This window comes from Phaseolus vulgaris, chromosome 10 (assembly GCF_051622355.1).
Source record: "Phaseolus vulgaris cultivar YP4 chromosome 10, ASM5162235v1, whole genome shotgun sequence".
NCBI classification, from domain to species: Eukaryota; Viridiplantae; Streptophyta; class Magnoliopsida; order Fabales; family Fabaceae; genus Phaseolus; species Phaseolus vulgaris.
In genome coordinates, this window is record NC_143507.1 from 43,860,561 (window position 1) to 43,880,616 (window position 20,056).

At 34.0% G+C, this 20,056-nt stretch overlaps 2 protein-coding genes and 4 non-coding genes across 8 annotated transcripts; all 6 read left to right on the forward strand.

Moving 5' to 3' along the window:
- Positions 1–10,343: 10,343 nt before the first annotated feature.
- Positions 10,344–15,381, forward strand: LOC137818425 (uncharacterized protein At1g51745). Of its 3 annotated transcripts, none has more exons than XM_068621855.2 (3): positions 10,344–11,151; positions 12,030–13,093; positions 13,940–15,381. In XM_068621855.2, exons 1-3 carry the CDS (start codon positions 10,961–10,963, stop codon positions 15,025–15,027), a joined length of 2,343 nt encoding a protein of 780 aa, XP_068477956.2. In that variant the 5' UTR covers positions 10,344–10,960; the 3' UTR covers positions 15,028–15,381. The 3 variants fall into 3 exon arrangements, with proteins under 3 accessions (XP_068477956.2, XP_068477959.2, XP_068477960.2); XM_068621858.2 differs by having other exon boundaries at positions 10,349–11,132; XM_068621859.2 differs by having other exon boundaries at positions 10,507–11,111.
- An 882-nt stretch (positions 15,382–16,263) lies between these two features.
- LOC137818344 (large ribosomal subunit protein eL28y) lies at positions 16,264–19,159 on the forward strand. The gene is made up of 3 exons (XM_068621701.2): positions 16,264–16,569; positions 16,835–16,998; positions 18,869–19,159. Exons 1-3 carry the CDS (start codon positions 16,422–16,424, stop codon positions 19,007–19,009), a joined length of 453 nt encoding a protein of 150 aa, XP_068477802.1. The 5' UTR covers positions 16,264–16,421; the 3' UTR covers positions 19,010–19,159.
- On the forward strand, positions 17,438–17,528 carry LOC137819928 (small nucleolar RNA R24). Its single transcript, XR_011082488.1, has one exon. It is a non-coding gene; the product is annotated as a small nucleolar RNA R24 (small nucleolar RNA).
- On the forward strand, positions 17,802–17,892 carry LOC137819926 (small nucleolar RNA R24). Its single transcript, XR_011082486.1, has one exon. It is a non-coding gene; the product is annotated as a small nucleolar RNA R24 (small nucleolar RNA).
- LOC137819927 (small nucleolar RNA R24) lies at positions 18,162–18,252 on the forward strand. The gene has a single exon (XR_011082487.1). It is a non-coding gene; the product is annotated as a small nucleolar RNA R24 (small nucleolar RNA).
- Positions 18,572–18,662, forward strand: LOC137819925 (small nucleolar RNA R24). The gene has a single exon (XR_011082485.1). It is a non-coding gene; the product is annotated as a small nucleolar RNA R24 (small nucleolar RNA).
- Positions 19,160–20,056: the final 897 nt, after the last annotated feature.

A 20,056-nucleotide genomic window follows, 5' to 3' on the forward strand; every position in this document is an offset into this window, starting at 1 on the left:
CCAACCCTTGTTACGAGTGTAATTTTCAAGAAAACATGATCCCCTTCTTCAAACTCAAGAGGTTTCATTTGTTTGTCATAAAAAAAAAATTATGTTTATCTTTAGAAGTTTTCATTTTTTTTCATGATCATTTTAATTTCATCAGTTGCTTGTTGAATTATCTTTGGACCTAAAATTAAGGATTTTCCATTATCATACCAACACAGCAATGTTCTACATATTTTTTCATATAGAGTCTCATATAAGATCATTTATATGCTTGAGAGGAAATTGTTGTTATAAATAAACTCTATTAGTGGTATAAATTGATCCCAACTTCTAAGTTGTTATAAGACACATGCTCTCAATAAGTTCTTTAAAGATTGGATAGTCATTTCATATTGTCCATTAGTTTGAGCATGATAAGCTGAACTAAGCCTAATTTTTGTTCTTAAGGATATTTGTAAATTATCCCAAAATCTATAGGTTAAACGAGAGTCTTTATATGAAATTATACTCTAAGGTACACATTTAACTTCATAATTTATTTTATATATAAATGTGTTAGTTTGTATAAGGAAAATCTAACCACTAGTGCAGATAAGTTAAACAAATGCGGCTATTTTAAATTTACAAATGCGGTCATAGAACCGCATTTGATCAACACGCATTTGTAAATCTGGAATTTACAAATGCGGTCCTATGACCGCATTCATAAATCACATTTACAAATGCGGTCATTTTAGGTAACCGCATTTGTATATTATTCTGAATTAGGGAGTGGGTTTGGGGTTTAGGATTTCTGAATGCGGTCTTGGTAAAAACCGCATTCATAAATCACTATTTACAAATGCGGTCATTTACTAAGACCGCATTTGTAAATGCGAATTCACTATTTACAAATGCGGTCTTGGTAAATGACCGCATTTGTAAATAGTGCTTTTTTTTTTTGTACATCCTGTTTTGTGCAGAAACCATATATTTAAATAACCTGCATAATGATTAAACCCAGCCAGACAAATACAAAAATGTAGTAACCAATTGAAATCATCAAAATGTACATTTACAAGTGATCAAATTACATATAATAAAACCACTAATATTGTTTACTTATGCTAGAGTTATAAAAATTAATGAAGTATGTGGACCAAGAATCTCTAACATATGAAATGCCTTCCTCACTCATTGGTGTTTCTTCTGTGAATAACTGCATTGCAAAGTTGACATAAATTAGTTTCTAGATATATATATGTTCAAGAATTATAAAAATGATTTAACATATACCTCCTTCCAACCAATTTTAACACCTAGTCTTATAATGGTAATCATCCATTGCATAATGTAATAGCCACACTCATAGCTTCCTGGTTGTTTATTACACTATATAATTCAATAAAAAGTAATATGTTAGTATATTGATAAACAATGATAATAGAGAAAGAAAAAAATTACAAACCTTTACTCTTATGTAGTTCAAATTATTTGAACTGGATCGACCTTTTAGGATGTTATATCCACGCCATGAACTGGTTAATACAAAAAACCTCGTTAGTAGATGGTTAATTACTAACATATATAAAGTTAAGTTTATACTATACTTACGTATCAATGATATCCTTAAATTTTGTGGGCATCTTCTTGTGTAGGGAACAGAACCACACAGCAGTCTTATCAACCATTGATAAGACAAGTAACTGCCAATGATGCCTATATGATCATTGAAAAGAGTTAGTAAATATTTAAAACATGAAATAATAATAATTGATGACATATAATTAAACTTACTCATTAATGTAAGGGCATAAATAAATTTGTTTTCCCTCTTTTTCCAGGATGTTAGTGATGTATGCTTGAGTCTCAGTTGAGTTTGGTCCAACGAGATTAGTATATGCAGGATCTACGAATCCATACATATTTTCCTTCCCCTCAGTGATACAGACTCTATGCAAAAACCTACAAGTTTTTAGTTAAAGCATAATCAATAATAATTTAACATAAAGTAAATTGAATAATAGGTAAAGATACTTACATCATAAAAAATTGAATTATACTTATATTGAGCTCCTGGCTCCCAGATATAAATTCTGATAAATCTGTGTTGTAAATCATCAGTGGCAGTTCAGTGTTGATTTGAAAAAATGTATTATCCCACGGAACTGGAAAAGGATCATTGCCAATCTGACTAGCAATGAGACGTAGGGAAGCCATAAGATCGTCAATTGGAACCTCACGCTTCTTTTTCGGACTTGGTGGCTGAAAAGGTTCCTACAAGATAAACAACATTTGTATTAAATTATATGTAATATATAAATATAAATAAAAAATAATATAATGAAACGAAATTATTACATGAGGTTCGGGCATAGATCGAATGAGCTCTCTGGGCCAGGCAACGAATGTCTGAAATGCATCGGCCATAGTGGTTACCTCATCTTAAGGTAGTGGAACACGAGCATCAGGAAATCGTACTTTTTCAACTGTTACCTTCGCCACATCAGGGGAGAGAGGAACGTTATGTAAGGTGGTGGCGTTTTTATAGACTTTTCCAAGTGCCACCACCCGAGGAAGTTTGTCGCCCACTACCAGTAGCTCACAATCCTCTGTCTGCCCATTGATATCATCCCCTGATGTTGGAGGAGCCGCACAACTCCCCTTTGTGCTCTTGGGAGTGGGACTAACAAGGGGTTCAATCGGCTCAGCACAAACTTGTTGCGATAGAAACTCTTGTCGCATTCGATCATTCTCCTTTTTCATCTCCAGCCACATCAAATCAGTCTCCTTTCTCATCTCCTCCATTATTTCTTCACGTAACTTAGTCTTCATTTGAGTTTCCTTCTTGGAGGAGGAGGAGGAGGATGGCTGTCGTTCTGAAACTCCAAAATAAAGTTTAATTCCGACCCCTTGTCCAGCGGCACGAACACGACCAGAGTGTTCAGGTCGTCCAATTGCTTCAACCAGGATATCGTGACGACCTTCAGCAACAAATGTACCGTCGGATTCCAAGGAATCCTGCAAGAGTACACAAAAATCATATTTTCAATCATTAATATAATTAATGCTTTAAAAAAATTGAAAATAACAAAAATAACTTACAATTTTTTCGATTATAACCCCGGATTGCTCGGAACTTGGTGCACCCGACTTTTTAATTCGGGCCCTCTTCCATTTTTCATGGCGAAAAGGTGGTGGAGGAGAAGTGACCCCTGTTTCCACATTCTTAGAATACGTCCCCTGTTGAGATTTCTCTGATGCCGTTGAATCCTTGAACACCTCATCTTTAAACCAAGGCATGAAAGTTCTATTATGTTCCATCAAGACCCATTTCTCTGTTTGTCTTGGGTTATTTGCCTTCACAATGGCTTTATGAGCTTCTATGTAAGGTACAACTTCATCTGTGTTATTCAATATGTACAAATGTGCTTGCAAGACTTCTGATCGAGATTTGCTTACAATATTCACACCACGTAAACATTTACTTGTAGAACGCCTGTGGTGCCATGAATTAGCTGGAACACCTATTGGATTTGCTTTTGTCATGTACTCTGAACAAAATTCAATACTTTCTTCAGCTATGTACCTTTCAATCATTGAAGCCTCTGGACGATAATGATTTTTCACATAACCTTTCAAAATTTTCATATACCGCTCAACAGGATACATCCATCTTAAGTACACTGGTCCACACAATCTAACCTCTCTTACCAGATGCACCACTAGATGAACCATGATGTCAAAAAAAGACGGAGGAAAAAACATTTCCAATTCACACAAGATAACAACAATTTCATTTTGAAGTTCATCTAGTTTTGAGGGATCAATGACTTTACAACAGATGGAAGAGAAGAATGAGCACAAACGGGTTATGGTGTGTCTAACATCTTTTGGTAAGATCCCACGGATAGCTACCGGCAACAACTGTTGTATCAAGATGTGACAATCATGAGACTTCAACCCAATTAACTTCAAATCTTGCATTGACACTAGACTCTTCACATTTGAGGAATGTCCTTGTGGCACTTTCACACCCTTTAAACATTGACAAAAACTAATTTTTTCATCTTTTGACATTGTGTAACAGGCTGGGGGCAAATATGTACGCTTACCCATTTGTATGGGTGCCAACTCGCCGCGTATGTTCATCTCAATCAAATCTAAACGAGCATTTAGACCATCCTTCGTCTTCCCGTTAATGTTAAGAAGTGTACCAATTAAGCTATCACACACATTCTTCTCAACATGCATTACATCTATACAATGTCTGACTTCTAACCTCGACCAGTACGGAAGATCAAAGAAGATTGATTTCTTCTTCCAAATATTTGTCACAGATGACTTTTTTTTTGGACTTGTCGAAGGTGTGGTCTATGTTATTTACCTTTTCGTAAACCTCAACACCGGTTAATGGAGTTGGTGGACCACTACCCTCTTGGTGTCCATTAAAGGCTTTTTTCAACCTTCGGTAAGGATGATGACTTCTAAGAAACCTCCGATGCCGAAGATATACTGTTTTCCTTCCATGTTTCAATTGTTGAGAAGCAGTGTCTTCTTCGCATATTGGACACGCTTTGTGACCCTTAACACTATAACCTGATAAGTTACCATATGCCGGAAAGTCATTGATGGTGCAAAATAACATGGCATGAAGCTTGAAAGTTTCATTAGCAAATCCGTCAAATACTTCAACACCCTGGTCCCACATTAACTTCAAATCTTCAATTAGGGGACTTAGATAAACATCAATATCATTCCCTGGTTGTTTCGGACCGGATATCATCATAGACAACATCATGTATTTTCGCTTCATGCACAATCCAGGAGGTAAGTTGTAAATAATTAGCAATACAGGCCATGAACTGTGATTTGTACTCATATTACCAAACAGATTCATTCCGTCTGTAGCTAAACCAAGTCGGATATTTCTTGATTCTTTACCAAATTCTGGAAAGTCATCATCAAATTTCTTCCATTGAATAGAATCAGCTGGATGTCGGTACATGCCATCGCATTTCCTCTCATCTGCATGCCATCTAAGATTCTTAGCATCGTCTGGGTTTGCAAACAAACGCTTCATCCTTGGAATGATGGGAAGATACCACATAACCTTCATTGGGGGTCCATGCTTTTCCATGTCATCAATAGAATCATCATCTTTTTGTTTCAACTTATAACGTGATAACCCACACCTCGGACAACTTTTCAACAATTCAAAATCTTTCCGGTATAATATACAATCATTAGGACATGCATGTATCTTTTTGTACTCCATACCCATTGGACAAAGAATCTTTTTTGCCTCGTAATTACGATTAGGTAGACTATTTCCCTCTGGAAGCATATCCTTCAACAGCTGGAGCAATTCCGTGAAGCTTTTATCAGTCCATCCGTTTATTGCCTTCAAATTCATCAATCTTAACACCGCCGACAACCGTGTGAAGTTAGTTGATCCAGGATACAAAGGAGTCTCTGCATCTTTTGACATACTTTCATATCCATGCGCTTTTGCAAAACACTCAGCTCCCACATCACGAATCATGTCCTCCAATCGATCATCATCTCCATCATCGTGTACTGCTTCATCCATGGTAGAACCCACATATTCTTCAGTTACGGAAACACGTGGTAAATTTAATAATTCACCATGCCATGTCCAAGTTGTATAAGATCGAAGAAACCCATCACATAGCAGGTGTTCCCTCATGATATTCACATCCAGTATCCTTCCATTCAAACAGTTAACGCACGGACACCTGATCTTTGCTCCATCATGACCACTAATAATCGCGTTACGCTGCGCAAATTGTATAAATTCCTCTACTCCCCTTTCGTACTCATCACTTATACGAACAGCATTAATCCAACTTCGATCCATTATATATTCTGGAATATAGTTAGGATTTTCTAATAATTAGTATTCTCTTCAATCTCACACATTTGCCGAGGGTCGAACACCCCCGGACTCAATCCAAACACGATATTTCTATTCTAAAAGTAACAATAACTAACATAACATAAAACTTTTATTAAAATGTAATTAACAACTAACTAAATATGTCACTTCTAAAATTAAAATTCTAGAACAAAGTTTAATACACTATAGAATTATAATTCCATAAAGATTAATATCATATTCATTTTTATTTAAGTAAAAGTAGTTTAAAGTGACAATTATAAAAAATAAATGATGCCAGGGAAAAAAAGAAAGATATGCAAAGAGAAAGTGCAAAAAATAAAAATAATTACAAAAATAGAATTTATATATAATATAAATTTAAGAAAATAGAAATTATATAATACAAAAAATTCAAAATACACACAAATATATAAATTATTAGTTATTAGTTATACATTGTTGTATTAGTTATTAATTAAATATATATTATAATACAGAAAAATAAAAATTCAAAATATTAAATATGAATTCAAAATTTTAAATATAAATTCAAAATATTAAATAAATACAACACCAACCTTTAGGTTGATGGTGATCGGAGACGAAGACGAAGGCGTAGGCGAAGGCGGTGGCGGAAGCAGTGGCGGTGGCGGAGCAGAAAAAACCAGCGAACCAATAGAACAGTAACCACCTATATGCAGAAAACGAGTAAGGAAACGAAATGACAATGCCAAGGAAGTGAATAATGACAATGACAAAAACGAAAACGAAAACAAACGTTGAAGCAGAGAGAGCTGAAACTTACAATGCAAAGCGGAGAGAGCTGAGAACGTTGAAACGAAGAGCGGAGAAGACGAAAGTGAAAGTGAAAACCAGTGGCGCGCTTCTATTTTTAGGGTAAAATTGATTTACAAATACGGTCTTACCCTAGAACCGCATTTGTAAATCAATTTAATTACAAAAATGCCACCGCGTTTTTTACAAATGCGTTTAAACGCAAAGCCGCACTAAATAAATGGTCGTTGTTTTCAAATTTTGTACTAGTGAACGTTAATAGGTAGAAAATGAACAAATTTTGTTAGTCTATTCACAAAATTACATCATGACCATACATAGTTTTTGGAAAACGTCACAAAATCAATATATATATATATATATATTCTTATTTCCATTTTTGGAACATTTAAGGATTGTAGTTTCCCATAAGGGTTTTTTTATGTTCTTCTTTTGCTTTCTAACACATTAAACAACATGCAACAAACTCCACCACTACCTTTTTATTCCAAATTACCATAACATTTTCTTTAAGTTTTGATACATCTTTATTGCATCAGGATGAATACTTAAGTTACTTTTATGAACTTCCTCCCTTATTAGTTTTCTCATAATGTATTCAAATTCTATCTCTAAATATGATGATTTCACTTGAAACCTTGGAGAATTCATATTCATTTCCTTTTATCTCTCGTTGTCAACTTTTCTTGCAAAAACTGATCACTTTCTTAAGTTCTTTTTGTTTCTTCCAAGAATCCACTTTAGATTTTTAACATTCCTAAGCATATACTATTGAATCTTAGTTTTACAACTAAGTTCAAGTCTTTGAATGATTCTATTAAATTCAAGTCATTCACCATCATCATATATGCATGTATAGATTTTCGACTCAGCATCTGACACAATGTTTGCTTTCTCAAGGTGACTGCAACTCAAATTCAGAATCCTAATTTTTTTTATACATCTACGATGTCTCGTGTTTAGTTATTTCTTATCATAAAGGTACTTCAAGTTTTTATGGTCATTGAAAGCTTCAAGCCTTGCCCCGTACAAGTAATGTTTTCATAATTTTGATGCAAACACAACTGCAACTAATTATAAATTGTGTGTAGGATAATTAACCACATGTTCTCTGTGTATGTAAATTATAACTTTCTTTTTGGGAATAATGTAGGAATATCTTTTGGGAAAACTCCATAATATTTACAAACAAGGGGGCCAATAAAAAAAAGACTTATTTTAGAAGTGAGTTGGGGTTGGTCCATGAACCATGGGTCAAATTGAAAGCTAGTAAAACCTCACTCAAATATGAAAGGCAATAAATGTGCAACTTTCATATTAACACACCATTATTCATATGGGTAAACATGGGATAAATTAATACACTTAAGAGTCTTTGTCCTTAAAGAGAGATATGTAGTGGAGATTGATTTTTAAAATAGGAGTTAGTTTTTGAAAGTTAATACTTTGAGAAAATGTGTCATTGAGTTGAGATGGACCATGGATCATATCTCAAGATTTTGTAATTTGATACTTATAGAAGTTTAATTACAATATATCTGAGCTTGTTTCATAACATAAACATTAGTGAAAGTGTTTGAAAGGACATACTTAAAATAACTTATAATGGTATCTCTCAAAATCTAACTCATATTTTTGAATGTTTTCGTTTTACTTGTCAACTTAGCTTGAAACTCGAGAACTCCATACAAATACTTTTTGGTGACATTTGAAAATCCTAATATAGTGGTTGTATGAATTTTCAAATTATTAAGCATTAAATCAAAGATGAGTCAAGTCACTAACTAACAACATGAATATTTCTTTTAATATATCACATAGTTTGAAACATTATGTGCTACCGTGTAAATAATATTTCTAATAGAAACATATAATTCTATCTCATTGAAGTTCTGTAATATGTTTGCAATTTTAGGAGCATTAGGGCCATGCACAAATAAAAAAAAAGATAATAAAAACAACAAATTTGTAAAGTTCATATATAAAATTTATCAATGATTTATCAATTTTACGTTTGTTTTCTTTAATCTAATTTATCAATGATTTGTTTCATTTGAAAACAAATATTTGTTTATAATTTTGTTTTGTTCAACTTGTCCATTATCTCCACCTAAGTGAGTTTTAAACTTATTAATTTCATCTTCATTATTATTTTTATCACAACAAAGACATAGAAAAGGATTTTTCTATTTTTCTTAAATAATATTTTTTATCATGATATTGGATGAATTCATTATGAGTTTATGTTTCTTGTGATAATGGTTGTTCTTGGCCGAAGTAGTAAATATCACATCTCAAAAAAACACACACAATTTAGAGTAAGTAAAAAATTACAGGCATGAAATATCCAAATGAAACATTTAAAATTTAAAACACAAAATCTTACACACAATTGTAATTAACATCTTTATAAAGCCAATGTATAACAACACAAAACATTACAAAAAAATACAAGAGCACAAATTTCAATTATTACACAACATTACTAATTAATAAATAATTTACTATCACTACTTATCTAACAACGACCATTCATCCTTATTGTATGATACAATGTTAAAGGAAATCACTCTTAAGATAATTTTTAAATTGTAATAATATGCTTATTTTTTTATTTGATTTTGTGAAAAGTATAGTTACTTTTATAAGATTTGGAAAAGGCTAAAGATGTACATTAAGAAAATATTAATTTATTATTATGTTAAGATTGTATAATACATTTTAGACACTTTATATATATATATATATATATATATATATATATATATATGATTTGAAAATTAGGTTGTGGGAGGAAGAAATGTTTTATTTATTAAAGTAAAATATTATATAATTTTATTTCCCTATTTATTTACTCCCTTATCATTTTACAAAGCAATTCCATTCTTTAAAAATAAAAATATAAGATCAACACAACTCACTGTGTATTTTTTTAATCTCAAGTCAACCAATTCAACTTAAGTTATCTCACATTAAACACAAATATGATATAACTACTTACTTATAGTTGGAACTTAACAAAATCAATTGATTAAATTAGTTTTTATTTTTAACATACTTAAAATGAAGAAAAACAATATTTAACTAACAATAATAAATTCCAACACATATAATACAATATAAGAAATATAATAAATTAAATAATTTGTATAAGATTTTACAATTTTTTTAACGATTAATTTAAAAAAAATCATTATTTAATTAGAAATTGTTATGGAATAAATTTACCAGTCAAGAGCTTGTCTTTTGGTAAGTGTAGAATTTGGAAGAATGATGAATGAACATAATTTGGAGAACTGAAAAAATAAAATAAAATGAAAATAGTTTTAAAAGTTCTTATCCAATTCTTTATCTCTTCTTTTTCTGTATTTTCAAATCTATTACTTTTAACTTTAATTTCTAATATGTTTTTTTAATTATTTTCGTCTATTATATTTTTCTCTTTTCAAGCAAGGATATGCTGTTTTTTTAGTTGTAACTTCACTGAACAAAGGTTTTTCACTTTCAGAAAAACAAGCAGAAGAAAGAAGAAGATGAATTGAGATTTAAATGTGGTGAACTGAAAAAACAAAACAGAGAAAGATTAGAAACCTAAGTATCTTAGAAATCACAGCACAGAAGTGTGAAAAATTGTGAAGAGGAAAACGATAATAAATACATGTACGCTGACAACATAGGTGAAACCTGACAAACCGTGTACTACGAAACACTTTTTTTTTTTTTCATTTTCTTAAGGAAAAAAAAACCCAAAACACCAAAAACGAACACATCGCCTCATTGCCTCCTTCCCTGTTTCTGTATTGTAATGTTTAATGGGCCATCGCGTAAAGATACCAAATGTCACGTTTTGATCCAAACAACACCTCCAACTCTCAACCCTCTTTCTCTCTCTTTCTATCGCAGACAGAAAGAAACCGCTTCTCTCTTTTCTTCTCTCTCTTCCTCACTCAGTGCCACTCACTCTATGGTGTCCGTACTCTCTGTGTTTGCCACGGATGACCACCACCACCATCTCATAACCCTTCACACAAAACCCGTTTTCACGCTAGATCCCTCCTCCAACTTTCCCCTTAACCTCTCATAGATCTTTCGCCCTTTTATCCCTGCATGCACCATTACCAATTCTAATGGGGTTTTAGCCTCTTACTCTTTGTGGGGTTCTTCTGTTTTGAGCAAAAGCGAGGCCTTTCGGCTCTTTCTCCACTTGGGTACCTCTGCAATGATGGCGTGTTGGGATTGATATCTTCTTTCTAAGAAAAGAAGAAAAAAGGGTTTAAGGGTTTTTTTCCTTTTCAAATGGGTAGCTCGGGGAAGTCGAACGTGAACGGAATCGATGCGTCGGTGGGTGGGTTGGTTTGGGTTCGACGAAGAAACGGGTCGTGGTGGCCGGGTCGGATATTGGGTCTTCACGAATTGTCGGAGAGTTGCTTGGTTTCTCCGAGATCGGGTACTCCCGTCAAGCTCTTAGGTCGTGAGGATGCAAGCGTGTCAGTCCCTTCTTCTTTATTTTTTTTTGTCTCAGTTTTTTTTTTTTTAATGTTTTGCTTATATTCATGTCTGAACTTTTTTCCCATCCATTTTCATCCTTAATTAGATGGTGTTGGAGTTGTAGCTGCATGATGTGAATCATACAATATTGGTTTGATCATTGAATTTTTTTATGGTTTTTTTTGGGTGGTGCGAGGGGGGACAGTTCTTGATTGAAGTGCCGTTTTCATTGCAGATAAGGGAATTGGGAATTCGAGATACATAGGACAAGGTTTTCTGTAACCTTAATGAGTTGTGGTTTTTTTCCAATGATGTGGACCATTGTTTTAAAGTGATTTTCTAGGTAGTTCTGGTTTGTATTATTATAGGATAAAATTGTTTTTCTTTCAGCTTCTTAATTATGTTACCTCATCTTCTTTATTGAGGGGGTGTTTTTTTCCCCGGGACTTAGTTGGGGAAATTTTCAGCCATTTGAGCTTTGGAGCTTTTTAAACCTTAAAATGAATATTATTGGTTTCTACTTAAAATTGTACAGGGCATTAAAGGCAGAAGAGGTATCAAAATTATGATGCCTACTTCCTATATACCCATATAAACTACAAACAGATTTTCAGAATAACTAGACCTGTTTAAGAACATTGTTGTTGTCACAACTATTTTGGATGTGGCTTTCCTTTCCAGCAGAACTGTAACCTGTTTGTTAGTAGGGAACTTAATCAATTTTCCATTGCAACTTCGAATTTGATTTGTTGTCATTATGAAAAAAAACTGTAGCTTGTGTAGTACAGTACAGTTGCCTTTCTCAAATTTGTTTGAGTTATTAAGGTGTATTTAAATTTTCATAAGGTCTGATTTGAAAAAAACGTCTGTGATATAGGGATTGGTATAATCTTGAAAAATCAAAGCGGGTAAAAGCTTTTCGCTGTGGAGAGTATGATGAATGCATTGAGAAGGCAAAGGCATCAGCTGCTAATTCAAACAAGAAGGCAGTGAAGTATGCTCGCAGGGAAGATGCCATTCTTCATGCTCTTGAGCTAGAGAGTGCTCACCTGGACAAAGAATCGTTAAGCTTATGCTCTGGATTAGATAAACCTGGTAGTGAACATGGAGGATCAGCTGGGGAATTACCACTCATGTCTAATTCTGAAGATGTGACTGGTGATCTGAGTGACTCTGATGACAATTCTAATTCAGCCCCAGAATTGTCACAATCTGTTATATCTTTTGAAGTGCCTAATCACAATGGTTCTTTAAAGTTGCATTCTGTGCAAGGAAGGAGGAGAAGAACACCTAATGATTCAGAAGATGATGGATCTGAAGGAGTCAAACGAATGAGAGGACTTGAGGACTTGGGCATTGGTGTAGTGTCAAAGAAAAAGGTCCAAGGTACTGGTGCAACTGAAATTGGTCTGCACATTAGTGCTTCACTCAACAATTCTACCACGGGGAACTGCCTGGCAAATGGAACATCTGTAAATGGTGGTAAAGGTTATTCTTCAACATTGAAAAGGAAGAGATCACAAGTGGCAAATGTTCATGAGTTATTGAAAAGGAAAAATCGACGCAGGCCCTTGACTAAAGTTTTGAAGAGTACAGCCATGGTGTCAGTTCCTGTCATTTGTGATCATCTTCCCATTTCAAACAGTTCTCCACTATGCGGGGTAACTGATGGAAGAAGTTCTGGACTAGATTCTAATGATTCAAAGAAAACTTTTCCAATGTCTACACATAATTCAGATAGTACTGAAGCTGGTTGTTGTGAGAATGGGACTTCATTAATTGTTCATGACCATGGTAGTGGAGATGATGGCTCACAAATCAATCATGGGGTCAAGGAGAATGAAGCTTCTGGCCAAGCAGGGCTAGTTGGCAAAGGTTCTCCTGATAAACTATTTGATGTGCCGTTTGTTGGGGTTCTTGGGGAGGTGAAACACACTCCTGGTATGCCACAGCATCTGAATTTCTATAGCATATTCTCTCCGTGCAATGTGTTTGCACCTATAATGTTTACAATTTTCATCCAAATGCCTTGCAGTTTGTGATCTCCCCACCCTTGCATGCTAATATTATTTTTCTTTCCTTTTTCTCCTGTACCTAATTTTTCCTTTTAGTTTCATGATAGGTTTAGGTCTTTACATGGGTATGTGGGTATGTTGCGTAAGCATCCCTAATAGTTTGCGTTGTGAGGCCCTACTCACAACATATAACTTAGAATTAGAAAAGAGATGGAAATGAATGTGGTTCCTGGAAGAGGCGCAGCGATCAAACATAATGATTAGAGCAGTTTAGGTTGAAGCATGGTTTTATTGTTGGCTTACTTGGAAGGAGAATATTGAGATTCATCAATCTTTTGAGCAAGTGGCACTTGTGTTACTCATTTTGCAGAAACTGTTTTATCTGATGTGTATAATTTCCCCCCTTCCCTACTGTCAGTTACTTTTCTTTACTTTTTCATGGTTGTTGATTATGTCCCAATATTATGTGTGCAAACTGATTGTTCAAAGTTGCATTGCTGAGCTGTAGTGAAAGTTAAATATGTTAGTTTTATATGTGACTGTGTTCCTTTCCCGAGGTTTCCATATCTATCCATTTTGCTCCTCTATTCCTATCAGTTTATATTTAATCAATAAAACCCTTGTCGAGACTTGAAAGCTATAAACTATTCAAGTTATATTTTGTCCCTATTGCTTTAATTTAGCCATACTGCAACTTCACCTTTTTTGTGTGTAGTGGTTTGAAAAGATGTGTGCTATAATTGACATTCACTGTTGTGTTTTCTTTTGCCAGATTTGTCACCCATTTTGGTTTCTTGTTCACCTGACAAACCTCAAGTTAGTGCATTGGGACAACAATCTTGTAATCTTAGTCCATGTGAAGCTGTGTCATTGAGAGATGAGATCAAGAACGAACCTGGTTGTACCAGTTCTGCTACTGGTCACAATATTGTGGGCCATAGACAAGACAAAGGTAGTTCAAAGTGGCAGTCAAAAGGAAAGAGGAATTCAAGACATACAAGTAAAAATATAAAACATGTCTCAAGAAAATATGTGGACACAGGCCACCAATCCAGTGCTTCTTTGCCAGTAATAGGAAGTTCAGATGGAACCTACCAGGGTGCTGGCTCGAAAGTTGATTGGAATGGCATGGGTGCACCGCACACTTCGTACAACTGTAATTCTCAAGTTAAAAGCAAACCTGTTGCGGAAGGCCAACTAGAAGGATTTCGGGACTTGAACAAGCATATCAAGGGCACAACAACGGAGGCAAAGGCATTACCTGATGGATCTCTCATACCTCAAAGATTACTTCCTTATCGCCATTCGCGCTTCACTGTCAACTCCAGATATCAAATGGCAGATTTCCCTGGAAGAAACTATTGTTCTGAGGCTTCATTATATGATGTTAAGCTAGAAGTTAAATCCAGCTACCGGCCGCAACACGTGCCTTTGGTTTCTCTTGTGAGTAAACTGAATGGCAAAGCTTTTATAGGGCACCCTTTGACAGTTGAGGTTTTGGAAGAGGGTCATTGTGATAAAATGTTGAGTGGCAGTGGATGTGACATGGAAGCTGGTGATGTCTTTTGCATGGCCAAGCCAAACTTGGTACCCAGAAGAATACATTCCAAAAGTTCAAAACGTTTGAAATCTTCCAAGATGAAAAAAACAGGGCTGATGAATAAAAAGATTCGGAAATTGTCTTCATTGACAGGTCACAGACAGTCAGAAGAGGAGAGAAAACCAGTGGTAGATAAGCTGAAGGGTCCTGTCATAGCTTGCATTCCCCTTAAAGTAGTGTTCAGTAGGATAAATGAAGCAGTGAGTGGTCAAGCTCGGTCAACACACCGGGCAGTACCAACATCATCCACCAATCCATGACTTGTGTTGTTGGGAAGGAGTTACAAGGAATGGTGGTGGTGATTGTTGCTTCTTTGTTGGTAATTTAAGAGATTTTGGTTTAGTTCTGCAGACCATAATATTATCCACTTCTTTTTAACTATATGCACAGTTTGCAGCCCCACAAATTCTGGCATGAAGCTTGAATCTTCTGTACAATTTGAAGAGCATTTTCATGTAGAACTGTAGGTGTTAAATCATCTGAGGCTTCTCTTTGGCTCTGTAAATAATGTAACATTGGATGAGGTGTAAAGAGGGATGGTCTAGTATTAGGTGTTTTACCTGATATTAGGTTCTTAAAAAGTAATGAATTAGGATGTTACGGAGGTTCAATAACTACATTTTATACTCATCTTGGATTTTGACTCCATTCTTTATATCCAAGTCACCTCTATGAATCCTACAAGGCTAAAAACAAAGAAAAAAAAATGCAATTATCAGAACATTTGGATCAATCCCCATTCCAATTTATTGTGTTTGTGTGCAAACTTGTTATGATTATGACATCAAACATATGGAGGTTCCCCACATGATATTATCATCTTTCTCTATGTTTGTTCTTTATTTTGTTTGTTTTTCATTGGGATAATTTTTTAAGTAAGTTATAATTACGCAACACGATTTTAGTGTATTGGAACTGAAATTATGTAACACGATTTTAGTGTATTTGAAGACTTCAATAATATAATTTTATCTAAAGTTATTTGAAGGAAAATAACTTATCTATTTTGATGATTTTTAAAAATGTTATTTATTTCTTTAATTAAGAAATAAAATTATATCAAGACTAATAAAAAATCATCTTTCATCAGCCTAAATATTTAACTACTTCTTAAGTAACATCTAAAAAGAAACAAGAGAATAAATATTCTACAATGATGTTTGAATTTCTTCACTCCTCATGTGAAAAGTAAAAATAAAAAATCATGTTTATTAAAAACCCTATAAGATTTTCCTCTCGTATTTAAAGTTCAAATAAAATAAATAGTTACTTAACATGTGTTTGAATTTGCTTAAATTTCAAGATGAAAAATTATCGACAATTTTTTAATACGAAATCAATTAATTAAAAATATGTTCAATGAGAACTATGGTTATTATTGTTTTCGTAACTAAAATAAATAAGGAAAATTAATGTTTTTTTAATCTGTCTTCGTAAAGTAAATTAATATTTTTTTAAAGTACATATTAATGGGCTATGTGATCCAACTAGTAATCGGGTCCAAACCCAACACTTCACGGATCTTGTTTACGGATTAATGGGTCGAACTTCCCGAACCCGGTTTATTTTGATAAACTTAGGGTTTCTTCACTTTCCTGTATAAATATAGAACCTAACGCAAAACCCTAGTGTGAGTTGCAGGTAGAAGAAGAAAATGGCGACAGTTCCAGGGCAGCTCGTGTGGGAGATTGTGAAGAAGAACAACTCCTTTTTAGTGAAACAGTTCGGAAGAGGCACTCAGAGTGTCGAATTCAGCAGAGAGTCCAACAATCTCTACAACCTCAATTCCTACAAATTCTCTGGTATGTTTCTCTTTCTCCAATTTTATTTTCTTTTATCTTTTTTTGATAAAAAAATGGATTTTTTTAATCGTTGAAACTGGGTGCGTGAAAAACTAATCCTTTGGGTGTCATAACATTTGGGATTTTAATTGAAATTCTTAAACTTGTGAAATGGTGTTTATGTCTATTGATCACTGAATTTGGCTTGTCTAAGAAACCTATTATGGATTGGATCACACTGTTTCAAATGTTTAGAGTTGAATTTGTTCTTTCGCTGGCATGTTAGGTTTGGCAAACAAGAAAACTGTTACTGTTCAGCCTGTTGGTAAGGATCTGTCTGTGTTGTTGGCTACGACAAAGACGAAGAAGCAGAACAAGCCTGCTGCGTTGCTCCACAAATCTGTGATGAAGAAGGAGTTCCGTAGGATGGCAAAGGCTGTTGAAAATCAGGTAAATGAAAACAATGTCCCTTAAAGGTTAGCTTTGTGATTTATGTGTTTTGTTTATGATCTTCTCGTTCTAACTCCTTAGTGTTTGATTATATTGCCATTTCAAGTAAACTGTTTTGCTTTTTTTTTTTTGTTTTATTCCTCGCCGATGACTTATCTTCCATAGAAATTGTTGTTTGCTTTAACTTAATGTGAAACATAGCTTGTTCTTGAATGTCATTACGTATTGTATTATTAGACTACACTATTATGTTAATTACTGTACAGTCCCAATGTAGGAACATTGATGTCATTTTTATAAATGGAAAGAATATTTATGTTATTGTTGCCCATGGATTTGTTAGAGTTAATGCTTATGCGTCTTTAATTTGGTGATTGTTGTGTCTTGGGGCATATTCTGCTAATCAAATGCCTTTTGGGTCTTTTGCCTCTAAGACACAGTGGTGGTGATGAGCCTCTAACATATAAGAGGAATCCTTTTTCAGGGTTTCTTCAATGAAATATGCATGTTACGCTTGGCTTCTGAGCTTCAATCATTCGTGAATTCATCCTTGAATTTATTCTTCTGAGAATTTGATTCTGTTGCCACTCCAAATATGTTTCTTCTTGTCTGCTTTATTTTCAATTAATTGTTATTCGTTAAGTACCAACCCTGGTGTCATTTTCATAAATGAAAACTTGAGTTATATTATTGTTGTTCGTTGATTTGTAGAAGATACCTTGTGCATGTGGTGATTGTTGTGTATTTGTTTGGGCATTTTGTTCCAAACAAATGCCTTTTGGGACTTTTGTCTCCAAGACACAGTGGTGGTGATGAGCCTCTAACATATAAGAAGAATCCTTTTTCAGGGTTTCTTCAATGAAATATACATGTTACGCTTGGCTTCTGAGCCTCAATCATTCATGTGTACCATGAGTTTATTCTTCTGATAATTTGATTCTGTTGTTACTTCAAATATATGTTTCTTCTTGTCTGCTTTATTTTCAATTAATTGTTATTCGTTAAGTTCCAACCCTGGTGTCATTTTCATAAATGAAAACTAGAGGTATGTTATTGTTCTTTGATTTGTAGAAGATACCTTGTGCATGTGGTGATTGTTGTGTATTGGTTTGGGCATACTGTGCTAAGCAAATGCCTTTTGGGTCTTTTGCCTCCAAGACACAGTGGTGGTGATGAGCCTCTAACATATAAGAAGAATCCTTTTTCAGGGTTTCTTCAATGAAATATGCATGTTACGCTTGGCTTCTGAACTTCAATCATTCAGGAATTCTTCCAAGAATTTATTCTTTTGAGAAATTTGATTCCATTGCTACTTCAAATATATGTTTCTTCTTTTTTGCTTTATTTTCAATTAATTGTTATTTGTTCTTTGATGTCCTTATATTAATAGATGCTTTCCCTATCCCAGTCGTAGCACTGTCACAAAGTGCCAATCCTGGTGTCCTTTTTGTAAATGAAAATTAGAGTTATGTTATTGTTCTTTGATTTGTAGCAGATACCTTGTGCATTTATTGGTGATTGTGTTGTATTGTTTGTGAAATATACTTTTCTGGACTCTTGCCAGCAAGACTCAGCAGCGGTGATGAGCCTCTAACATATAAGAAGAATCCTTATTTTGGGATTCTTTAATGAAATATACATGTTACGCTTGGCTTCTGAGCTTTTATCATTCGTTAATGAATTTATTAGATTACAGAGGAAATCTTAACCCTTTTTTGTACTGGCTATTCGTTCTATAATGTTAGCATCCAAGATTTCTTCAATATGTTTGGACTTCGTGTTTAGTGAACTGTTGCTGCCAATACTTTTTATGCTATATATGTAGTTACATTATCAGATTTATTTTTCCTAACAATGCAACGAATTTCAGGTTGCGAATAATTACTACAGACCTGACTTGAAGAAGGCTGCCCTTGCAAGGTTGAGTGTTGTTCACAGAAGCCTCAAAGTTGCCAAGTCTGGTGTCAAGAAGAGGAATAGACAGGCCTTGAAGATCTCTGGTAGGAAGTGAAAGGGAATTGAGACCGAGTTAACCTGCATTCAACCCTCGTTTTTGCCCCTTTTTTTGTGATTTTAGAACTCACTCTATATTTCCCGAGTTGTTTTGGAATATGCAATTATTTATGAAGTATTCAATATGAACTTGAACTAGTATTTCATAGCTTTCACCTTCTCTGATTTGTTTCTTGGTATAATCTCCTAATGGTTGTTGCTTGAAAGCAGCCGACAAAGTGGCTCACTTTTATTGCATCAAAGATCATTAGTGGCATTAGCATTGAAAGCCTTATTTGAAAAGTTAATTATACTTTTGCTTTTTATTTTTCACTATCTAGCATAATGAACGCAAATTTTGTACGGTGAAACATGATAAACAAAATAGCACTAATGGTTGTTCCTTATTGTGAATCATTTTGTTTTAATAATAAGTGGTTTATGTTTAGTTTAATGAATAAACAAATGATTTTCTAACATTACTCATTTGAAGTCGAAAAAGGGTCAAACAAGTAAATCTTTCGTAATAAAAAGGTCGCATTTTTATACGGTATTTGATTTGATTAATCATGGTCTGATTTTGGCTGTTGGTTTAAAAACAAATGTCTTCAATTTGTATTTTATTTGTGTCTAAAACTGCTGAGTCCACTGTTGTTCGTTGAGCCTGAATTAGTGAGTTGTTAACTATGTAGCAGAGACACTGCATCATTTTACTGAAACGTGTAATATTCATATTTCACATAATAACAAAAGTAATGTAGAAATTTTTGTATCAAGAAACTTGAAACCTGCTATCACTTTCGTTACATTTATTTATATGGCTAATGATTATATGTTGATGTCTGTAGTTCCTAACATTTCGTTGACTGGATTCTCCATGCGTGGCCATCACGCTAGTCTTAAACCTTATGCTTCTTTTTGTTAATTAAAAAAACATTTTTTATTACAAATTAATTATTTGCTTCCAACCTCTTTCCTGTTTTTAATGAAGTTTGGCATGTAAAAAAATGTTTGTTTTGAATTTTCTCAAATAAACTATGTTTCGTTCTTCTAATAATTCTTCTTA